Genomic DNA, 16,307 nt, shown 5'->3' on the forward strand with positions numbered 1-16,307 from the left:
AGGAGGATGGGGTTGTGCTTCACAAGTGTCAAGGCGGTAGCGAGGGAGCTCAACTAGATTGGGAAGATGTCTCTTCCGTAGATGGTGACCTCTTGAATGTGGTCGCCCTTCTCTAGTGCCAATCTCGCCTGGATCCACTCTCCTGTCTCCTTGAGGGTGTGAGGCCCACAATTCTACCCACAATCGCCTTGTCTTGGAGGGTCTGAAATACTTGTTGCACCTGTTTCTTGTTAGTTGGAGAAAGAAGGACCTTAATGGTTGTAGGAATCGAGGGTGCTACCATAGAGCCCCTTTGGCCAGACCAAGGGTCACCACCAAGATTTTGTTTCTTCGAACAAGCACAAGAAGGGAAAGGAAAAAGGGAAGCCACCTAGTAGGTGGGCAAGGAAGCTGCCTCACCCCCAAGAGAGGCTAGGGACAGTCCTTGAAGAAAGAGGCACCTCAAGAAGCCTTTGCGACCTCAACCCGAACACCCCCAAGGCCTGAGGATCTATGGAGTAGTCAAGAGAGGGCTGAAAGTTTGCGAAGAGGTCCTTTGGAAAAGGAAAAAAAGGCCCAGCCTACTTCTTGGGGCGTTTCCTGTCCATAGATGGGTTATCAGTAGCGCGGGTTGCTTACTAAGGCAGCACCAAGAGTAGGTTGTTGGTCCAAGGTACATGGCCTTGTACGCAATTGTGAAGCCCCACCCATAGGCCACAAAAAGGCAGGGCTGAAAGGACATGGTGGGAGGGGCAAGAAGGGCGCGGGAGGGAGGCGAGAAGGAAGAGGCGGGGAGGGAGAAGGCATATATGGGAGGAGAGAGAAGCGGGTAAGGAGGAGACGGGGGGGGGATTGCAGGGAAGGAGGCGAAGAGGGGGCGAGGTGAGGCGGAGAGATGGCGGGGGCGAGGCGGGCTGAAGGAAGGAGAGAGAAGGCGGGGAAGGAGGCGGGTGGGAGGCGGAGAGGGGAGGCGGGAGATGGTGGGGAGAAGGAGGCGAGGATGGTGGGGGAGGAGATGGCGGGGGAGGAGGCCGAGAAGGGCTGAAGGAAGAAGGGAGATGGCGGGGGAGGGTAGCGGGAGCAGCAAAGTGGGCTACTAGATCATGTTGGCCATGTCCACTTAGGATCATCTCACGTTTAATGTGCATTCATAGTATCTAGTCCTTGCTATGCATGATGGAGTTTTTGGTTTTCAACCTTATGAGTGACTATCATGAGATTGAAACTGCACTATGTTGTGTTTTTAGAGGATGAGTTTGGGCATGTTCCTGGACTCATCTATGTATATGCATTCTGCAAGTGTTCACTTGGGGATGGTGGCTTGGCTCAAGAGTGGGCAGGCCTGATGCGATTTCCCTTGTTACTTGATGAGTGGAAACATATTTTTGTGCTAAGATCCATGTCTCACACTGATCACCAAACAATGCTCTTCTTGCCTTGCAGATTGCCCATCTTGTATTGATTTTGAAAGCATAATATAGAAGGTCCTTTTTCTGGGGAAAGAACATACCATTCTTATATTCAAATCTGATTACTCATGGGTCTTTTGTCCCTTTGTAATTTTTGTATCGATTTCGAAAGCATAATATAGAAGGCTCTCTGTTTTGGGGGAAAAATGTACCAATCTTATATTCAATTCTGTGTTACGTGTGGGTCCTTTGTCCATTAGATAAAATTGTCATTCATATGCAAATGTTTCTGAATAAGACTCCGCTATGGAAATAATCTGTAGAATAGTCGACATTGTTTTTTATATGGGAGGGATTGTTCCATTGTGTATGATTTTGGTGTGAAACCTAAACAGCGCTATCAGTCTATGTTTAAGGCAAATATGTACACTATGTCCATATCTGGGGTGAAAATTGCGACCATGATATTAGAGGTTGCAATTTTAAATGATTTTCCCATAGCCTGCTAATTTGCTGATTTTTTTCTGAATTGACTTCGTAACATGAAGGGGCTATAATCAAGGAAATATAAGGACTCTGACTATGGAAATGTGCCTCTAAAATAGTAGATTGCTGAGTTTTTTTTACATGCTTGGAAGTTCAACTTAAATCAGTATGGATAAACATTCCTGAAGCAGGTTTCTTTTGGCAATACCACCAATAATGCCAAGTATGCGGACGAGAACATTGCAGTATGTTTGGATGCTGGTGGGGCGGTGTGCACCATGAGTGCTCCAGCAAAAAAATGGTCCGTGGAATCCTTGTTGTTCCCTGAGATGTACCAAATGAAATTTAAAGGAGTGCTAGTGTCCCGATTCTAGTGTAATTTACCTGTCTGTGTGACTGCAGTTGTCTCAAGCGTATACAATTGCCTGAATCTGATTGTGCTGGCAATACAGCCTTGCCAAGAGAATGCCATAGCTATGGGGAAACTGATGGTGAGACATCAGCAGATATTCATGTGAATATTGGTGAATTCAACTCTGAATGTACTAAAGACATTGCTACAGTAGAAAGTTTACCCATGCAGGAGATTGTTCGACAAAATAGAGCAGATACTGATGCTTTACCTGCTGAGTCTGGGTCTTGTCTCACATTAGTGGAGTCTCCCAAGATAGCCACTCCTTGGTCTTTGGCCAAAAGCTCATGTACTGTCCCTGGCGACAGTTCTTTGTCTAGACACAGACGTGCTTTCCGGACTATAGGAGAGGTGACACCCGAGTCTGCTTCGGTCAGCAACACAGCCAAGAAAACAAAAGTCTCACATCTTAGTCTTGAGGGGATTACTCAATGGTCACCTTTTTCAGAGGTTCAATTCACAGGTTCCGAAATTGATCATGTGGAATGTTTTCCAAAAAAGCAGGTGCCACTGACTCCATGTAACTTGTTTAATAAGGTCAGTGATACAGCTTCACGGTATGGCATGTCTACTGGAGATCCAATGTGTACAGCGGGATTGCAAGAAGCATCAAATTTTGATCCTCTTGTGAGGAGTCTATCATTAGATTTTGTTGCTTGCACTGATTCAAGGATTCACAGTATGGCCAATTGTGTGGGCCACAAGTCTAGTAGCTCATGTTACACTCTCCCAATCAATAAAAGCGTATCTATCCAAGAAGCTTCCCCTTTGAGAAAACACAGAGATGAATTCACTGTAGCTACTGAAAGGGAAAGGGCTGTTTTGTGCTGCATGTGTGGAGAGTCTCTGTTGGAAGTGCCTGGGGACCAGAAACTTGCCAACAGTGGGTATAGGAGGACTATTGGAAAAAAATTCTTACAAGGGCTGGTTGATTCTTTCAATATATGTAAAGGTATCCAACCTGTGAGTGATGTTCAGGTATTTGTGTATGATATGTCCTTATTGCATTCTTGTATACAAGATACCAAAATAGTGGATGATAGTGTTGTTAAGGTCGAGACGATCAACCACCATATGCAGTCTTCAGAGGGTGTCTGGGTAAAAGAAGATGGATGTGTATTCAGGCCCCTTTTTTGCCCTTGTTGTGGGGATGAGCCTTCCTGTATTGGTGCTCATGTCCTGGCAGCCAATCAGGAAAACATGGATCTGATAGATAAGGTAAGAATAAACTAGCTGGCATCTCTTCTCTTAGTTGTCTTTTGGTTTGAGAAATGAAAGCTCATTTCTTATTTTTACGATTGGTGGATTGTTGCCTACTTCTGCAGGCTCTCCTTTTTGTTCATGCTCTTACAGTTTCGTACGAGGACTTTGACATGCCTGTCCGGGTATTCAAATATTTTTCATTTCCATAGTATTGGCATGGTCAACAAATTAAGTTGTAGTGCAAAGATCTGTCAAGGGCTTTTATCCTACTTTTTCATCAGCAAGCTTGGGTAATGATTCATTGATGGCATGCAGACTTGTGAGGGGCAAGAACATGAAAAACGTATTGAGCAGAGTTGGTCTTTTTGCAAGCCTCCTTCCACAGAGGAAAGATGGTTTGGACCATCTTCAAATTCTCTTGCGATAAGAGGAACACAGTCACCTTCAAGACCTAAGGTTTCATTTGATAGTTCTTGTGTGATTTTGTAATTCCTTTAAATTGCATAGAAAGTGGAGCTCAAACTGATTTCTTCAACTATAGCAGAATTTAGAAAAGGCGCATCTAAACAAGATATTTCTCTGTTATGACTATCTATTTTAATGACTTTAGTGAGAGCTTATTATTAATGGTGAGCCTTTGACGATTTGCAGCTGAAGCTTCCAAGGAGAGATTAATTGGGAGTGATTTGTGATATACAGCCAAAGCATCTGAAATATATTTTGTTCTTTCAAAGCGCTTTAAATCGCATAGAAATTGAATGCTGCCCCGATTTCTGGTACAGCACTGTACATTTTTAGGAAGGTTTGTCTCAAACAAGTCATTTGTCTCTTTATTTATATACCTAGTTTATGGCTTTTGATAGGCCCTGTTATTAATGGTCAAATTTCTATTTGCAGCTGAAGCTCCTAAAAAAATTAGGAATTTATGTAACTGAAAAACAAGTCACTGGGGTATCTGGCTGATTATCCTAGTCAAGTCAATGCAGAGCTTAACATAACTGGTATATGTTACAAGTTTGACAGCTCCAGGTTCTGACATATTTCAATCCAGATAGGTTTTTTCCCCTTCTGTAAATACTATGTTTTAAACATATAGAGGTCTCCTGCTTTCCTTGTCAGCAGACCTCAATGTCTTCATAAATGCCAAGATCTGATTACTATCTTTTTTCTATGCAGAGCGCAGGTTTGGTTCCATGATGCTTTAGGAAAGAATAACATGTCAGATATAGGCTATCCTGCATAAGGAGTGGCTTAATCGAGATGGATTGCTCATTGCGATTGGATACAGGTGTAAAAATGAGTATTCCAAGGGGAGTTGGTTGGCTCGGTCATAGTGGTATGACCATTTATGGCTAAATTTAAAAAAACTGATGATGTAATGATATTCATAACGCTTATCATAAAGACTACACATGCAATCTATGTAGTATGGGTCAATGGAAAGCCACCCTCAATCACTGGGTCAGACCTTTGCATGTACACAATTAACATATCATGATGCATGCAAAAGTTGACTGTTTGAAATTGTGTTCTTTGGGTGAATTTCAAGGTGTAGGGAGCTATTTTGTTGTTGCTGCTTGCTCTTAGCCTTTCCATAAGATTGTTTTGTCGGTGCTTTGTGTGTGTGTACATGTGCATGTACGTACATACATGGATATGTGTATACATACTTAAATGTATGCATGCATGCATGTATGAGAGAGAGAGAGAGAGGGACATAGAGCGAGACAGCTGGGAATAAAGCCTAACTAGCTCCATGAACTCGACTTAGTATTTAAATAGGGTATTATTTTTTGTTGAAAGAAATACAATGAGACAAGTGTACTCACAAAGAAACATACTGAAATCTAAATAGAACTTGCAATTAAATGGCTATTTTGTACATCTAATACTTCCCTTAGTTACTAGTTCCACTTGCTTATTTCCAAAAAGTATGTATTAATTTTGTATTTCAAAGAAGTATGTCTTATAACATATATCAGATATTTTGCAAATCATGATGCTTTAGGTTAAAAAAAAAAAAACCTTAAGGTAGTAATGTTTTCTACTAGAGGCAAGGCAAGGCTCCCATTGAAATTATTCTAACCCTTTCTTGATGTCGTCTTGTTAAGCTCCCTAATGAATTTCTAATGTGCATGATTTGCTCTTTTGGTTTGTTGTTGCTAGAGCTTGCAAAAAATCCTTGGGCGTCCCCTTGATTTGCAAATTCATTGATAAATTCTCCCTCTTCAACCCCAAAGACAGCAGATATAGCCAACGAAATCTGCATAATGCAACACCTTGGAAACCATCCCATGATTTTGGTTAATAGCACGTGACAATGGAATTCAGTATATGACACTAGTAACTAGCATGTCACTGGTAAACAACAAAGTAGGCGCTATCAAGCACATGAAGTGTTAACTAACATAAGATAGTGGTAACCAACATGTAAGTTTCTAGCACATTAGGTGCTCACACTTGTATAAACCTCATGTAGAATTTTAAATCATTCTCAACATGTAAGTTTCTAGCACATTAGGTGCTCACACTTGTATAAACCTCATGTAGAATTTTAAATCATTCTCTTGTTGAACCACATCATGTAACACCTTATGTAATTAGAGTTGATTGTAGTACTCATGTAGAACTAAGTAATGCTTCAAACAAGATCATAGACTTTTGTACATATGTACTTGGAGAGTTTAAGACTTTTGTACATGTGGACTTTGAATTGCATGTCAAACTTCTTGTAGTTGGCCATGTCATGCTCTTAGAGGTAGATTAGTTTGGTGTTGAGCAATGGATTTTTTTGAGGTTGTTTGTTTGTCCAATTTATCTTTTATAAATAGTAGTGCTAATAAATGTGATATGAGCGTTGTGCTTTCTTCTTTCTCATCTTCAGAGTGAGTCTTAGTATTTCTTATCATAAATCGAAAAGTATCAAGTATAAAATACTATAAGCTCATAGTATAAGTGCTTTGTAATAAATGTGAGGTGAATGTATAGTAATTCCAGAAGGAGCTATAGTGCTTGGTATCTTCACTTGTTTTGCAAAGAACTTAAATTATATGAGAAGACTTGTTTTGTAAAAGGCACATCTATTGTTGTAACATGCTCAAGTGTTAATGGTGTTGGTTTATTTGTTTGTATCCATATGCTTTCTTGAATCATTGAGTATGACTTTTGTTATCTTATGATCCCTCTTAAGTAGATCTTGTATGTAACATTGTATCCAAGGTGAATATTATAGAGTGTTGACATTACCTCAACATGTGTATCTATTATAGTTTGTCTCTGAGTCTTTGTCATTGTGGAGCTTATATGATCTATGTCTATGATTTTATGGATCATGTACTTAGGCCTACATTGATTTTGATTGGGCAGTGCTTTTATTTACTCACATCAATTTAGTGGGTCTTATAGGTGTATAGATATTGCTACTTCCCATTCGTTAGGGTTTCTTTTTTGTTATGTTTCAATTTCCATTTCTTGAAATGCTAGAGGTTCCCCCATGAGTTTTTGCAAATCTTTCAACAAAATATGTTTTCTTTGGGTTCTCTTTCAGTAATGTTTGCAAGCTTCATTTGTGATGTGATCAAGTAACATTTGTAGACTTTATTTCTTTCATGATCTGTCTTCATCTTGTTGGGTTAAGCGCACACTAGTCTTGAATGATTAAACAATTGTAAGAAAAAAAATAAGATAAGTTGATGTGCGACTTAAGGTAGTTTCAAAAGTAGACTATTTCTAGTATGTATGATCGTACTTCATGAACCGTCTACATGTTTTTGTTGTTGGTTGTTCAAAGGCATAACAATGGTTAATTGAAAGAAAAATGACTCGATTTTTTGATGCATCACATAAAGTGTAGATGCATCTACTCTCAATGTGAAGTCCTCCCCTCCCTCCCTACATGTTGTGCCTTCCCCTCTCCTCCCCTACCCTCTCCCCCCGCATTGTTGTAGCCCTTCCCCCCTCGCATTGCTGCTGCATTCTCTCCCCCTCGCGTTGATGCTTGCGTTGCTTTTCGTCGCGCTGTTGCCTTCGTTGCCTCCCCTTGTGCTATTGCTCCCGTGTCCCCTCCCCTCGCGTTGTTGCTTGCACCTCCCCCTTGCGCGTTGCTTGTCTGTTGTTTCCTTTCCTCTCCTCTTCTCCCCTCTCCTCTCGTCTCCTCCCTCTCTTTTCAAAAGGCGAGCCGTAGTAGTTGTAAAAGGACTTGGATCATGAGTGTTCCACGACTCTCTTTGCACGCATCTTTGGTTCACACCCCTTCAGATCACAGGCTAGAGATTGGATGCTTGCAGTGCTTCCCCAGGAGCTCGTCCCCTACCTTAAGGATGTCCATTTGTTGTGACGAGGTTTCTTTCACGTGTGCCTAGTTACCTCGGACGTCACGAGAGACTCGCTATAGGTTGGGTTTTTACTTCTAGGCTATAGGAGAATCTTTTTGTTTCCCTTTCAATTGGGCTTTGATCCAGTTGAAGAGGACAAGCAGGGAGTTTCTGTTTTCATCAGGTTCCTTGGTCTCCCCTCAGTTTATCACTAGCTTCTTTCAATTATTGGCGAGAGGGTTGGTGTGGTAGCAGAGATCCCTCCTCTTCCTGGCAAGCCCTCTTTGGCTACTCAGGCGGCCAGGATGGATGCGGTACCCAGGGTTAGGGTCATTGTTCAAGACCCTAATATTTTAGATAACCACATCATGCTACAGCGACCCGATGGGTCATTCTTTCGTCAGAGATTTGAGGTTGCAGGTCGTTAGGACTAGTGCAAGATTTGTAGATCCTCGAGGCACTTTGCCAGAGATTGCCCAAAGAAGAAAAAGAGACCCAGAAAGCAACCAGCTCGTACTAGCCTACGACAGAGAGCAAAAGCAGGACCTATCGCTCCACAGGCACTGCCTCAGCAGACAGGGGCTCCTCCTCTTAGGGTTGCTCGAGTCCATCCTAGGTGAGTTCTGATTGCGTTTAGGTCCTCTACTTCAAATCATACTTCCACCGCTTTGTAGGCTATTCTCTTGGAGCCTCGGGAGGCTAATGCCTTGGAGCTTATTGTTCAGGAGCCTTCTTTGACTCTACCCTAGGATCAGGATGTACCTCCCTCAGTAGCCCATGTTGTTGGCATCTCGTCTACAGTACTTCTTGATCAGGATCCAGTACATGTGCCTCCTTCCGTGGATAGAGGGAAGGGGGTCTTACATTCTCTCCCTACTTCGATAGGAATCCTTCGGACCCCCTCCCCAGGATTGGCTCAACGAAACTCCTTTTTCGTTCTTGAGGACCTCTCTGACCTCCTAGATCATGATTTTGTATCTTCCACTTTCAAAGAGCTAGTTATCAGTATCCCTATTGAGAGATCTTTCTCTCTCTCACGTGTGGACTTTCCTCCCCTTGGACCTCGTGTGTATGGCAATAGGTCAGCTTCGATGGAGGGTTCTTTTTCGCCACCAGGTTGGGTAAGGTATTCTAACTTGCTTCCTCTCGTCAATGAGGATAGCGAGTTCGAATATAGAGGGATTGGGCGGCATCCCTTATCGCTGTTGCAGACAGTTAATCAGGAATCAGCTCTATCTAGGTGTGTTAGCTGGTTACTTAGACATTCTTTTCTTCAGGAACACAAACTGGATGCGAGAGATTCCTCAAAGTTAGATAAGTTGCTTTCAGGCTGGACTTTTTGGCTTCCTGACTTGGGAACCAGAGGAGATAGATGCATATCAGTTTTAGATTCTATTCTCCCTTTGGTCATTGGACACGGTACCATCACCCCCTCCAGGGCCTAATGGATTTTACTTTTGATTGACGGACGTAAGGTTGGTTTTCTGAACCTCTACGCTCCGAAGAACAGAGGCGACCATGTTCTTTTTTGAAAAGAGTTGCTCTCGTGGGCTGACATTGCAGATTCGTGGATGGTTGAGGCACCATCTGATAAGTAAGGGGGCAGAGAAGGTGGTATTCATTCCCTCCAGAGAGCAGCTTGGGATGCCTTCTTATTCAGGTTCAATGGTAGAGATGTTTGGTTAGATGATGCATTTCATATTCAGTCTCAATCACTTTTGTTTTTGTGGTTGAACCGTACGGTGCAGGTACCTATCCATGCTCGGATTGATAGATTCTATGTGGATGATTGGGCTCTTGATAGAGGGGGGACAGTTTGCATTGCACTTGGTGTTTTCACCTCCGACCATTTTTCGATAGTTTTCTCTATCTCAGAGTCCCATATGAGAGGACGGTCTCACAGTATCATGATCCCCGATGCCTTATACACAGATGAGACTCTCACAGAGGCAGTCTTAGAGATCTCGGTTTCTCACATGTAGGGGGGGTGGTCGGTCCTTCACATGTGGCCATAGCACGTGCCAGTATCAGTGACTTTTATCACTCTGTCGTCGCTAGTGCTAGGCGAGGTGAGGTACTCAGGCAGAAGATTGGTATCGGCCAGGAGTTGGCAACCTTGTAGAGGGAGAAGCAGAGACGACCATCAGATCCTTGGATATAGGAGTGCCTTGCTGCAGCAAGGGCTCACTTGCAGACATTGCTTGATTAGAGAGCAGAGTATGCCTTCCATGCACGGGAGTCCTTTTGGATACAGATGGGAGGCAGAGTCAATAAACACTTTTTCTCTACACTTGGTCCCAAACATAGTAGAGAGAGTGTCAGGTAGCTTAATGACTTTGATGGGGTTTTGTAGTCTCATCCGGATACCGTCATGCAGTTAGCGACCGATTTTTATGCCTCCCTTCTTTTTGCAGATCCTGACACAGACCAGAGATGTGGCTAGAGATGTAGTTTGGCAGAGTTTACATGTGTTGGTCACACCAAAGATGATATGCTCACTTGATGCACGCTTTACCAACACCAAGTTTAGGATTGCTCTCTCCGCCCTTCATAAGGACAAGCATTGTGGTTCTGATGGTCTTACTCCATATTTTTTTTATAGCCTTTTGGGATATGATAGGTGATCATATTACTTCAGCCCTGCAGGGCATTTGGGACTCGGGTGAGATGCCCGGCTCACTGACCGAGGGACTCATACACCTTATCCCGAAAGGTGGCAACATGAATTTTGTATCCCATTGGAGACCCATCACTATTTTGGGCACTCTATACAAAATCCTTGCCAAGGTGATCAGCATTCGATTGCAGCTCCTTCGAGACCTCATCCATGATACTCAGACAGGCTTTGTGCATGGCAGGAGCATATTTGATAATATCTTTTTCTTTTGGGAAGCCAGAGAGTGGGCTATGCGGAGTAGGCAGAGGTTGGCAGTTCTACTCTTGGACTTTGAGAAAGCCTATGATAGAGTAGATTGGGGTTTTCTTGAGGGCACTCTTCTACGATTTGGATTTTCAGATGCATGGATTAGAGGGGTGGCCTCCTTTTACAGATTAGCCCACAGCCACGTTTTGATTGGAGGGGTAAGGGGTGACAGGCTTCAGATTTTCAGATCAGTTCGTCATGGATTCCCTTTAGCTCCCTTTCTTTTTCTTTTTGTGGCAGAAGCAGTGAGTATCTTCCTTAGATCTCAGGATGATCTATATGGGCTGAGATTGCCCTTGAGACAGGAGCAGGAGCTTCTTGACTGTGAGTTGGTTGATGACATTGCTATTTTTATTGTGGCCTCTTCACAATCACTTGATTCTTTCCGGCAGCCTTGGATATCTTTTGCTCAGCCACAAGGGTACCCATTAACTGGCATAAATCCTTTGGCTTTTAGGTAGTGATGAGGACACTCCAGGCTGGGGAGTTTACATTGGCTTTTCTTGGATTCAGAGGGGTGTTCCTGTTAGATATTTGGGATGCCAGGTAGGATTGGGCATCTCTCCAGCACAGCAATTTTCCCCAGTACTGGAGAGTATAACGAAAAAGCTTCTTTTTCGGAGCTCAGACAAACTTGACCTTGCATCTAGAGTTGTGGTAGTGAACTAGGTTCTTTTGGCCAGCACTTGGTTTGTGTGTTCTTCCCGCTACCGGTCTAGGGATTGCATCACTTAGCTTATTAGATCAGTCATGAATTTTTAATGGAGTGGATTTGATGGCACGGCAGATGTTGCAGCGAGGGTGGCTTGGGAGACCATTATTCCCCCTACATGTGAAGGGGCCTTTAATATCATTGACCCGGACTTGCCGTGCAGGGCATTGCTAGTGGGGTGAGGGGACTCATGCCTGGGCAGGAACCATGAAAGGATTTCTTTTCTGGACGCATTCAGGCTTGCACACCTACCTCAGGAGATGATTGGGTGGACAGCCCTCGCTAGATTTTTACTTCTACGTCTCTCAAATCTCCTGCCTCTCCTCTCATGACTGCCATCCTGAAAGCTTGGGGCAGCTTCAGGAACACTCTTCGAGGGGTTCTGCCCTCTAGCCTATAAGAGATTGATAGGCAGACGGTCATTTGGAATGATAGTATTCTTGATGAGCATGGCAGGCCACTAGGCACTTCGCATTACATGCAGTGGTCTAGATGGGAGAGAGACCTTGCCTTAACAGTAGGCACTTGGAAAGCATTTATTAGGCTACCTGAGGATTAGAGACTACAGTCTGTGAGTCACCTCAGGGGGGTAGCACGCAAGATTCAGCAGATAGATGCATCCATTGCACTCGACTGGACAATTGGTATGCCTATTACTTCTGCCACTTGGATGGGAGCTTTCTCGAGGACAACAATTCCTCTTCAGGTGATCACTCTTCGAGGTGTTGGGGAGGATGCACTTGTCTTTGATGTTGGGGATGGAGGTATACTTTCTAGATCCACGGATGATATTCTTCTAGAGGTTGCCTTCAACCTATCAGGATTGCTAGCTTTGTGGATCATGGAGCGGGCTTATAGTGGTATTTAGACCCCGACCCTCTGCTCTTGGCCCTGGGATCTTGGAGATTATGGTTATGTGGAGGTGCACTTATCAAGTGCTTACAGTGGGACCCAGGAGAGTGGGAGTGGATAGATCATGGGCACCGAGAGAGGAGGATTCCCTTCTTTCATTTCACGATTGATAATGCCAAGAGATTTCAGTTGAGCAGTAGGGGTTGGATTCGCTCCAGAGCTCCCCATTGGGATAGCTTCTTCATCATTGTAGATTTGCGTAGGAACTTCTAGAGGAGGCTTTGAAAATCCCTCAGAAATATAAAGATCGCTCTTTTCTTTTGGCTTTCTATTCATGGAGGGATTGCCGTGAACCTGTGGAGATCACGATTTGGGGTTGACGCTACTTGCCCTCATTGTCATTCTGCAGAGGAATCAATGCAATATTGCCTTTGGGAGTGCAGTCAGGCGAGGACTGTTTGGAAAGTGGTTGCTCGGATACTCAGCGTTTTTCATACTTCCCCTTTCTTCATGACTTGGGGCTCAGTCGCATGGTTATCCCTTACTGGGCCCCACGTGTTTTATGAAGATGAGCCTTCTTCTTAGGCACTCTCGGTCTGCCAGTAGGTGATAGAGCCTTGCTCTCTTCAGGATGTACTACTTACTCCCTTCATAGCTTCTCATGCTTTAGTGGACACCTCTTGGGAGATTTTGGCTAGCATTTCCTCTTGGCACATTTGGAGAGTTAGATGTACAGAGGCCTTGGATGGCATCCACATACACCATCACAGGTGTTCACGGGTATTTGGACTGACACGGTTCACACTTTGATAGCCATATGGGCTAGCATGCAGGGCCCTTCATGGGCAGCCTCTTCTAGAAAGACTGCATTTCTTCGAGTTTGGAGGGGTTCTCCCTTTTTCTCGGAGGTTTCTATCGGATTGAGATGGCACTATCAGCCCCATCCTTTCTTTTTGGCTCTTGAGCTTTTCATGCATTGCATGGTGTATCCTGTATGGAGCTTGCTCTGGCGTTTTTCTTTAATACTTAATAGAAGTCTCTTTTTGCAAAAAAAAAGAAAAAGTGAAGTCACAATATGATGAAAACAAGAGCTACCTCATTGATATCCCGAAAGAGTGGGGAATGCAGATTCCATGTGTTCTGGTGGATCAATAAAGCCCTCTGTTGAGATCTGCAAGCAATGATCTTTGTAAAAGCTGAGCTCCATGAGAAGCTTGTGGGGTGTCAACCAGGTCTTGAATCGTTGTAAGTCTAAGAGATCCTTATGGATAACTTGGTTCACCTTGTTATATGTAAGCACGACGGAGAGGACTTCAATGTTGTATTGGAATCGGATAATTTGTTTATGTGGAACCCCAAGCTTTCAAACCCTCTGTACGTGCATACTAGTATCTTTGGTCATTCTCATCAGCAAAACCATGGATGAGGATAGCCCAACCATGGTAGGTTGCGTCACATGTAGTGCAAAAGACATACTCCTTTATGTGATAGAGATATGTTATAACTTGGAATGCGGCATCGAGTCGTAGTGGGGATGCACAGCTGCTCAAGTTTGGCAAGTGCGGTGTGTCCCTTGCTCAGTCAGGCTTGTAAAATTGGGTTACATCATGAAGATTGGGCTCGAGAAAAGAAACTCGAAGTATGCATGAGAGCATCATGTATATTAGACATGGCACGAATGATTTTGAAATGACTTTTCTATGCTTTCCTATCAGTGGTCAACCTTAAGACTTGTGTCCAATTTTTGCATATGCTAGAGTGATTGGAAATGTTGCTTTGTGATATTGTATTGAGTTGAGTACTTCATGTTTGTGTTTCAATCACCCAAGCATGTTTTTTTCGTTTGTAGAAGGGATATTTGCATGGATCTTGGTATGTTCTTGTCTCTAGATTAATATCTATTGCAATTTTGTAGTTGTGGTAGCTAGGTCAATGTTCTCTTGATTATGGCTATTGCCTTGATTGCAATTTTTTTATTGTGGAAATTTGGAACTTGCATTGAACCTTGCAACTCTCTCTTGATTATGGCTATTGCCTTGATTGTAAATTTCTTAATGTGGAAATTTGGATCTTGTATTCAACCTTGCAAGTCTGGTACATGCTCTATAGTAGATGTTACAGTGACATTCACGATCTATTATGCATTGGATACTTTGTGCAAAATGAGCTCATTCTAGTATCTCATGGATACATAATATACTTGTGTCTATGGTCATGAAAGAGAGATTGGCGTAGCTTAAGTATGTTCAAAAACTCAACATACGTTTGGATCTTCAAGGTGACGTATGAATATGATGAAACGAGAAGTTGGAAATTGTGGCATTTTTTGCAATACTCATTCTTCCATACTTTCATTTGCAAATTAGAGGCAATTGTGTCATATCTTCAAATAGATCTTCGTTGTTTTTTCAAATGGTCATATGATTGGTTGCGAGCTTCGCATGGTTGTCCAGTATTCAGCATGTGATGAGAGTAATTAGCATGTCACTCATCAATTCTCTCGATGCTTGTAGCTTGTAATTCCATGTAGCACTCATCCATTCTTGGAAGGGATGCAGAGAACATGTCATATTTTCTTTGGTAGAGCGAACGAATGATGGATGATAGTCACTATACAAGGTAGGAGCTCACGTCATTATAGGCAGAAAGATTGACTTTCTATGCTTTAGGTAATTATAAGTAATGTACTTAATCATGCTTGCCTTTTTTTTTTTCCACGCTTTGTTATTAAGAGGCTATCTACTAGGGGCAACAATCAACAAAAATTACCCGGCAGTCAAAAGCCGACCCACCCTCACATACAACTCACCTTGACTATCTTCTTTTCCAGAAGTTATCACTCATATCCTATAGAAAATCTTTCATGTGATCCAAAATAAGCATGACTTGATCACTTGAGGCGTCCTTGGACACCAGGGAATTATGAGAAAACTAGATTGCCATCAGTGTTGCAGTACGAACAACAAACTGAACCATTCCCAATTGCTTTAGCACACCTGCTAGCCTCAGCCAAATCTTACTTGCCATCGGGTAGACCCAACATAGATGCTTCACCGACTCTATCACGCACTTGCAGAACACACATAGCAGACTAATTTGCATCCACCATGCCAGACGTCCCCTCATTGGAAGGCATACATGTAGCACTTTCCAGGCCAGAAATTTCATTCTAGTTGGACCCCGACTCTTCCATAGGTTTGTGCATGTATCCATCCAGCACTTTGGGCATCTATGTACCACCCACTATTTGTTACGTTTAGAAAGCCCCAACAAGTCATGCATGGTAGCCCTGTAATATCAACCCACACCTTGGTTTTGTTTAAAGGTGATCCATTTCACAGTCTCCACAACCTTGCCCTCCACATCTGAGATGGTAATACATTTGCGGGCCAATTTTTCGGCAAGCCTTGCATAACCCTACCCAATAGATACTTTTCATGATTATTTAGTTTGAATCGATCACTTATTACATGGAACGGCTTCCAACCCGCCTTACCTCTGTCCCAAATGTCTATCCATCTTTGTACTCCCTTCCTATGCAAAGATATGGCCCGAGGAAAATCTAAGAGTTCCAAATGGTTTAACTTCCCTCGTATTGGCATGGGACCACCAAATACACTCCAATAGGTTGCTATCACCACGCAGGCCCCTCCTTCCATTCCAAGGTAATAAAGATAAATATGATTTCCAAGCCTCAATAACTCCTTTCCCTATATTTGTGCCCACAACCTTCACGAGAAATTTTTGATATTAATTTATTGTAACAAGACAAGCCATTCCATACCCCCACTTGTTTTCCTTTGCAGTATCCACAAACCATATGATACAATGACACCATGGAGCATTACTTTCCAAAGCAAACAATAGCCACTTACCTAATAATGCAACGCTGCATATATGAACATCAAGAATTCCAAGCCTCTGCCCCTGTCCTTCGATGCTTTAATTTGTTCCCAAGTAATATAATGGATTCTCCTGTCCCCTCCTCGTCCCAAAGAAACCTTCTTAGTGATTTCTC

The 16,307-nt window shown here is 43.0% G+C and overlaps 1 protein-coding gene across 1 annotated transcript in view; it reads left to right on the forward strand.

Moving 5' to 3' along the window:
• LOC147889247 (uncharacterized) overlaps positions 1-4,926 on the forward strand; it is a 51,864-nt gene extending 46,938 nt beyond the window's left edge. Inside the window, exons 25-31 of the mRNA XM_087392016.1 lie at positions 1,712-1,861; positions 2,066-2,175; positions 2,277-3,504; positions 3,612-3,671; positions 3,805-3,945; positions 4,141-4,291; positions 4,387-4,926. Coding sequence (XP_087248142.1) covers positions 1,712-1,861; positions 2,066-2,175; positions 2,277-3,504; positions 3,612-3,671; positions 3,805-3,945; positions 4,141-4,164 — 1,713 coding nt within the window. The 3' untranslated portion in view covers positions 4,165-4,291; positions 4,387-4,926. The remainder of the gene's footprint in view (positions 1-1,711; positions 1,862-2,065; positions 2,176-2,276; positions 3,505-3,611; positions 3,672-3,804; positions 3,946-4,140; positions 4,292-4,386) is intronic.
• Positions 4,927-16,307: the final 11,381 nt, after the last annotated feature.

Source organism: Dipteris shenzhenensis, chromosome 20 (genome assembly GCF_047967505.1).
Source record: "Dipteris shenzhenensis isolate YYH24624 ecotype China chromosome 20, Dip_SZ_1.0, whole genome shotgun sequence".
Lineage (NCBI taxonomy): Eukaryota > Viridiplantae > Streptophyta > Polypodiopsida > Gleicheniales > Dipteridaceae > Dipteris > Dipteris shenzhenensis.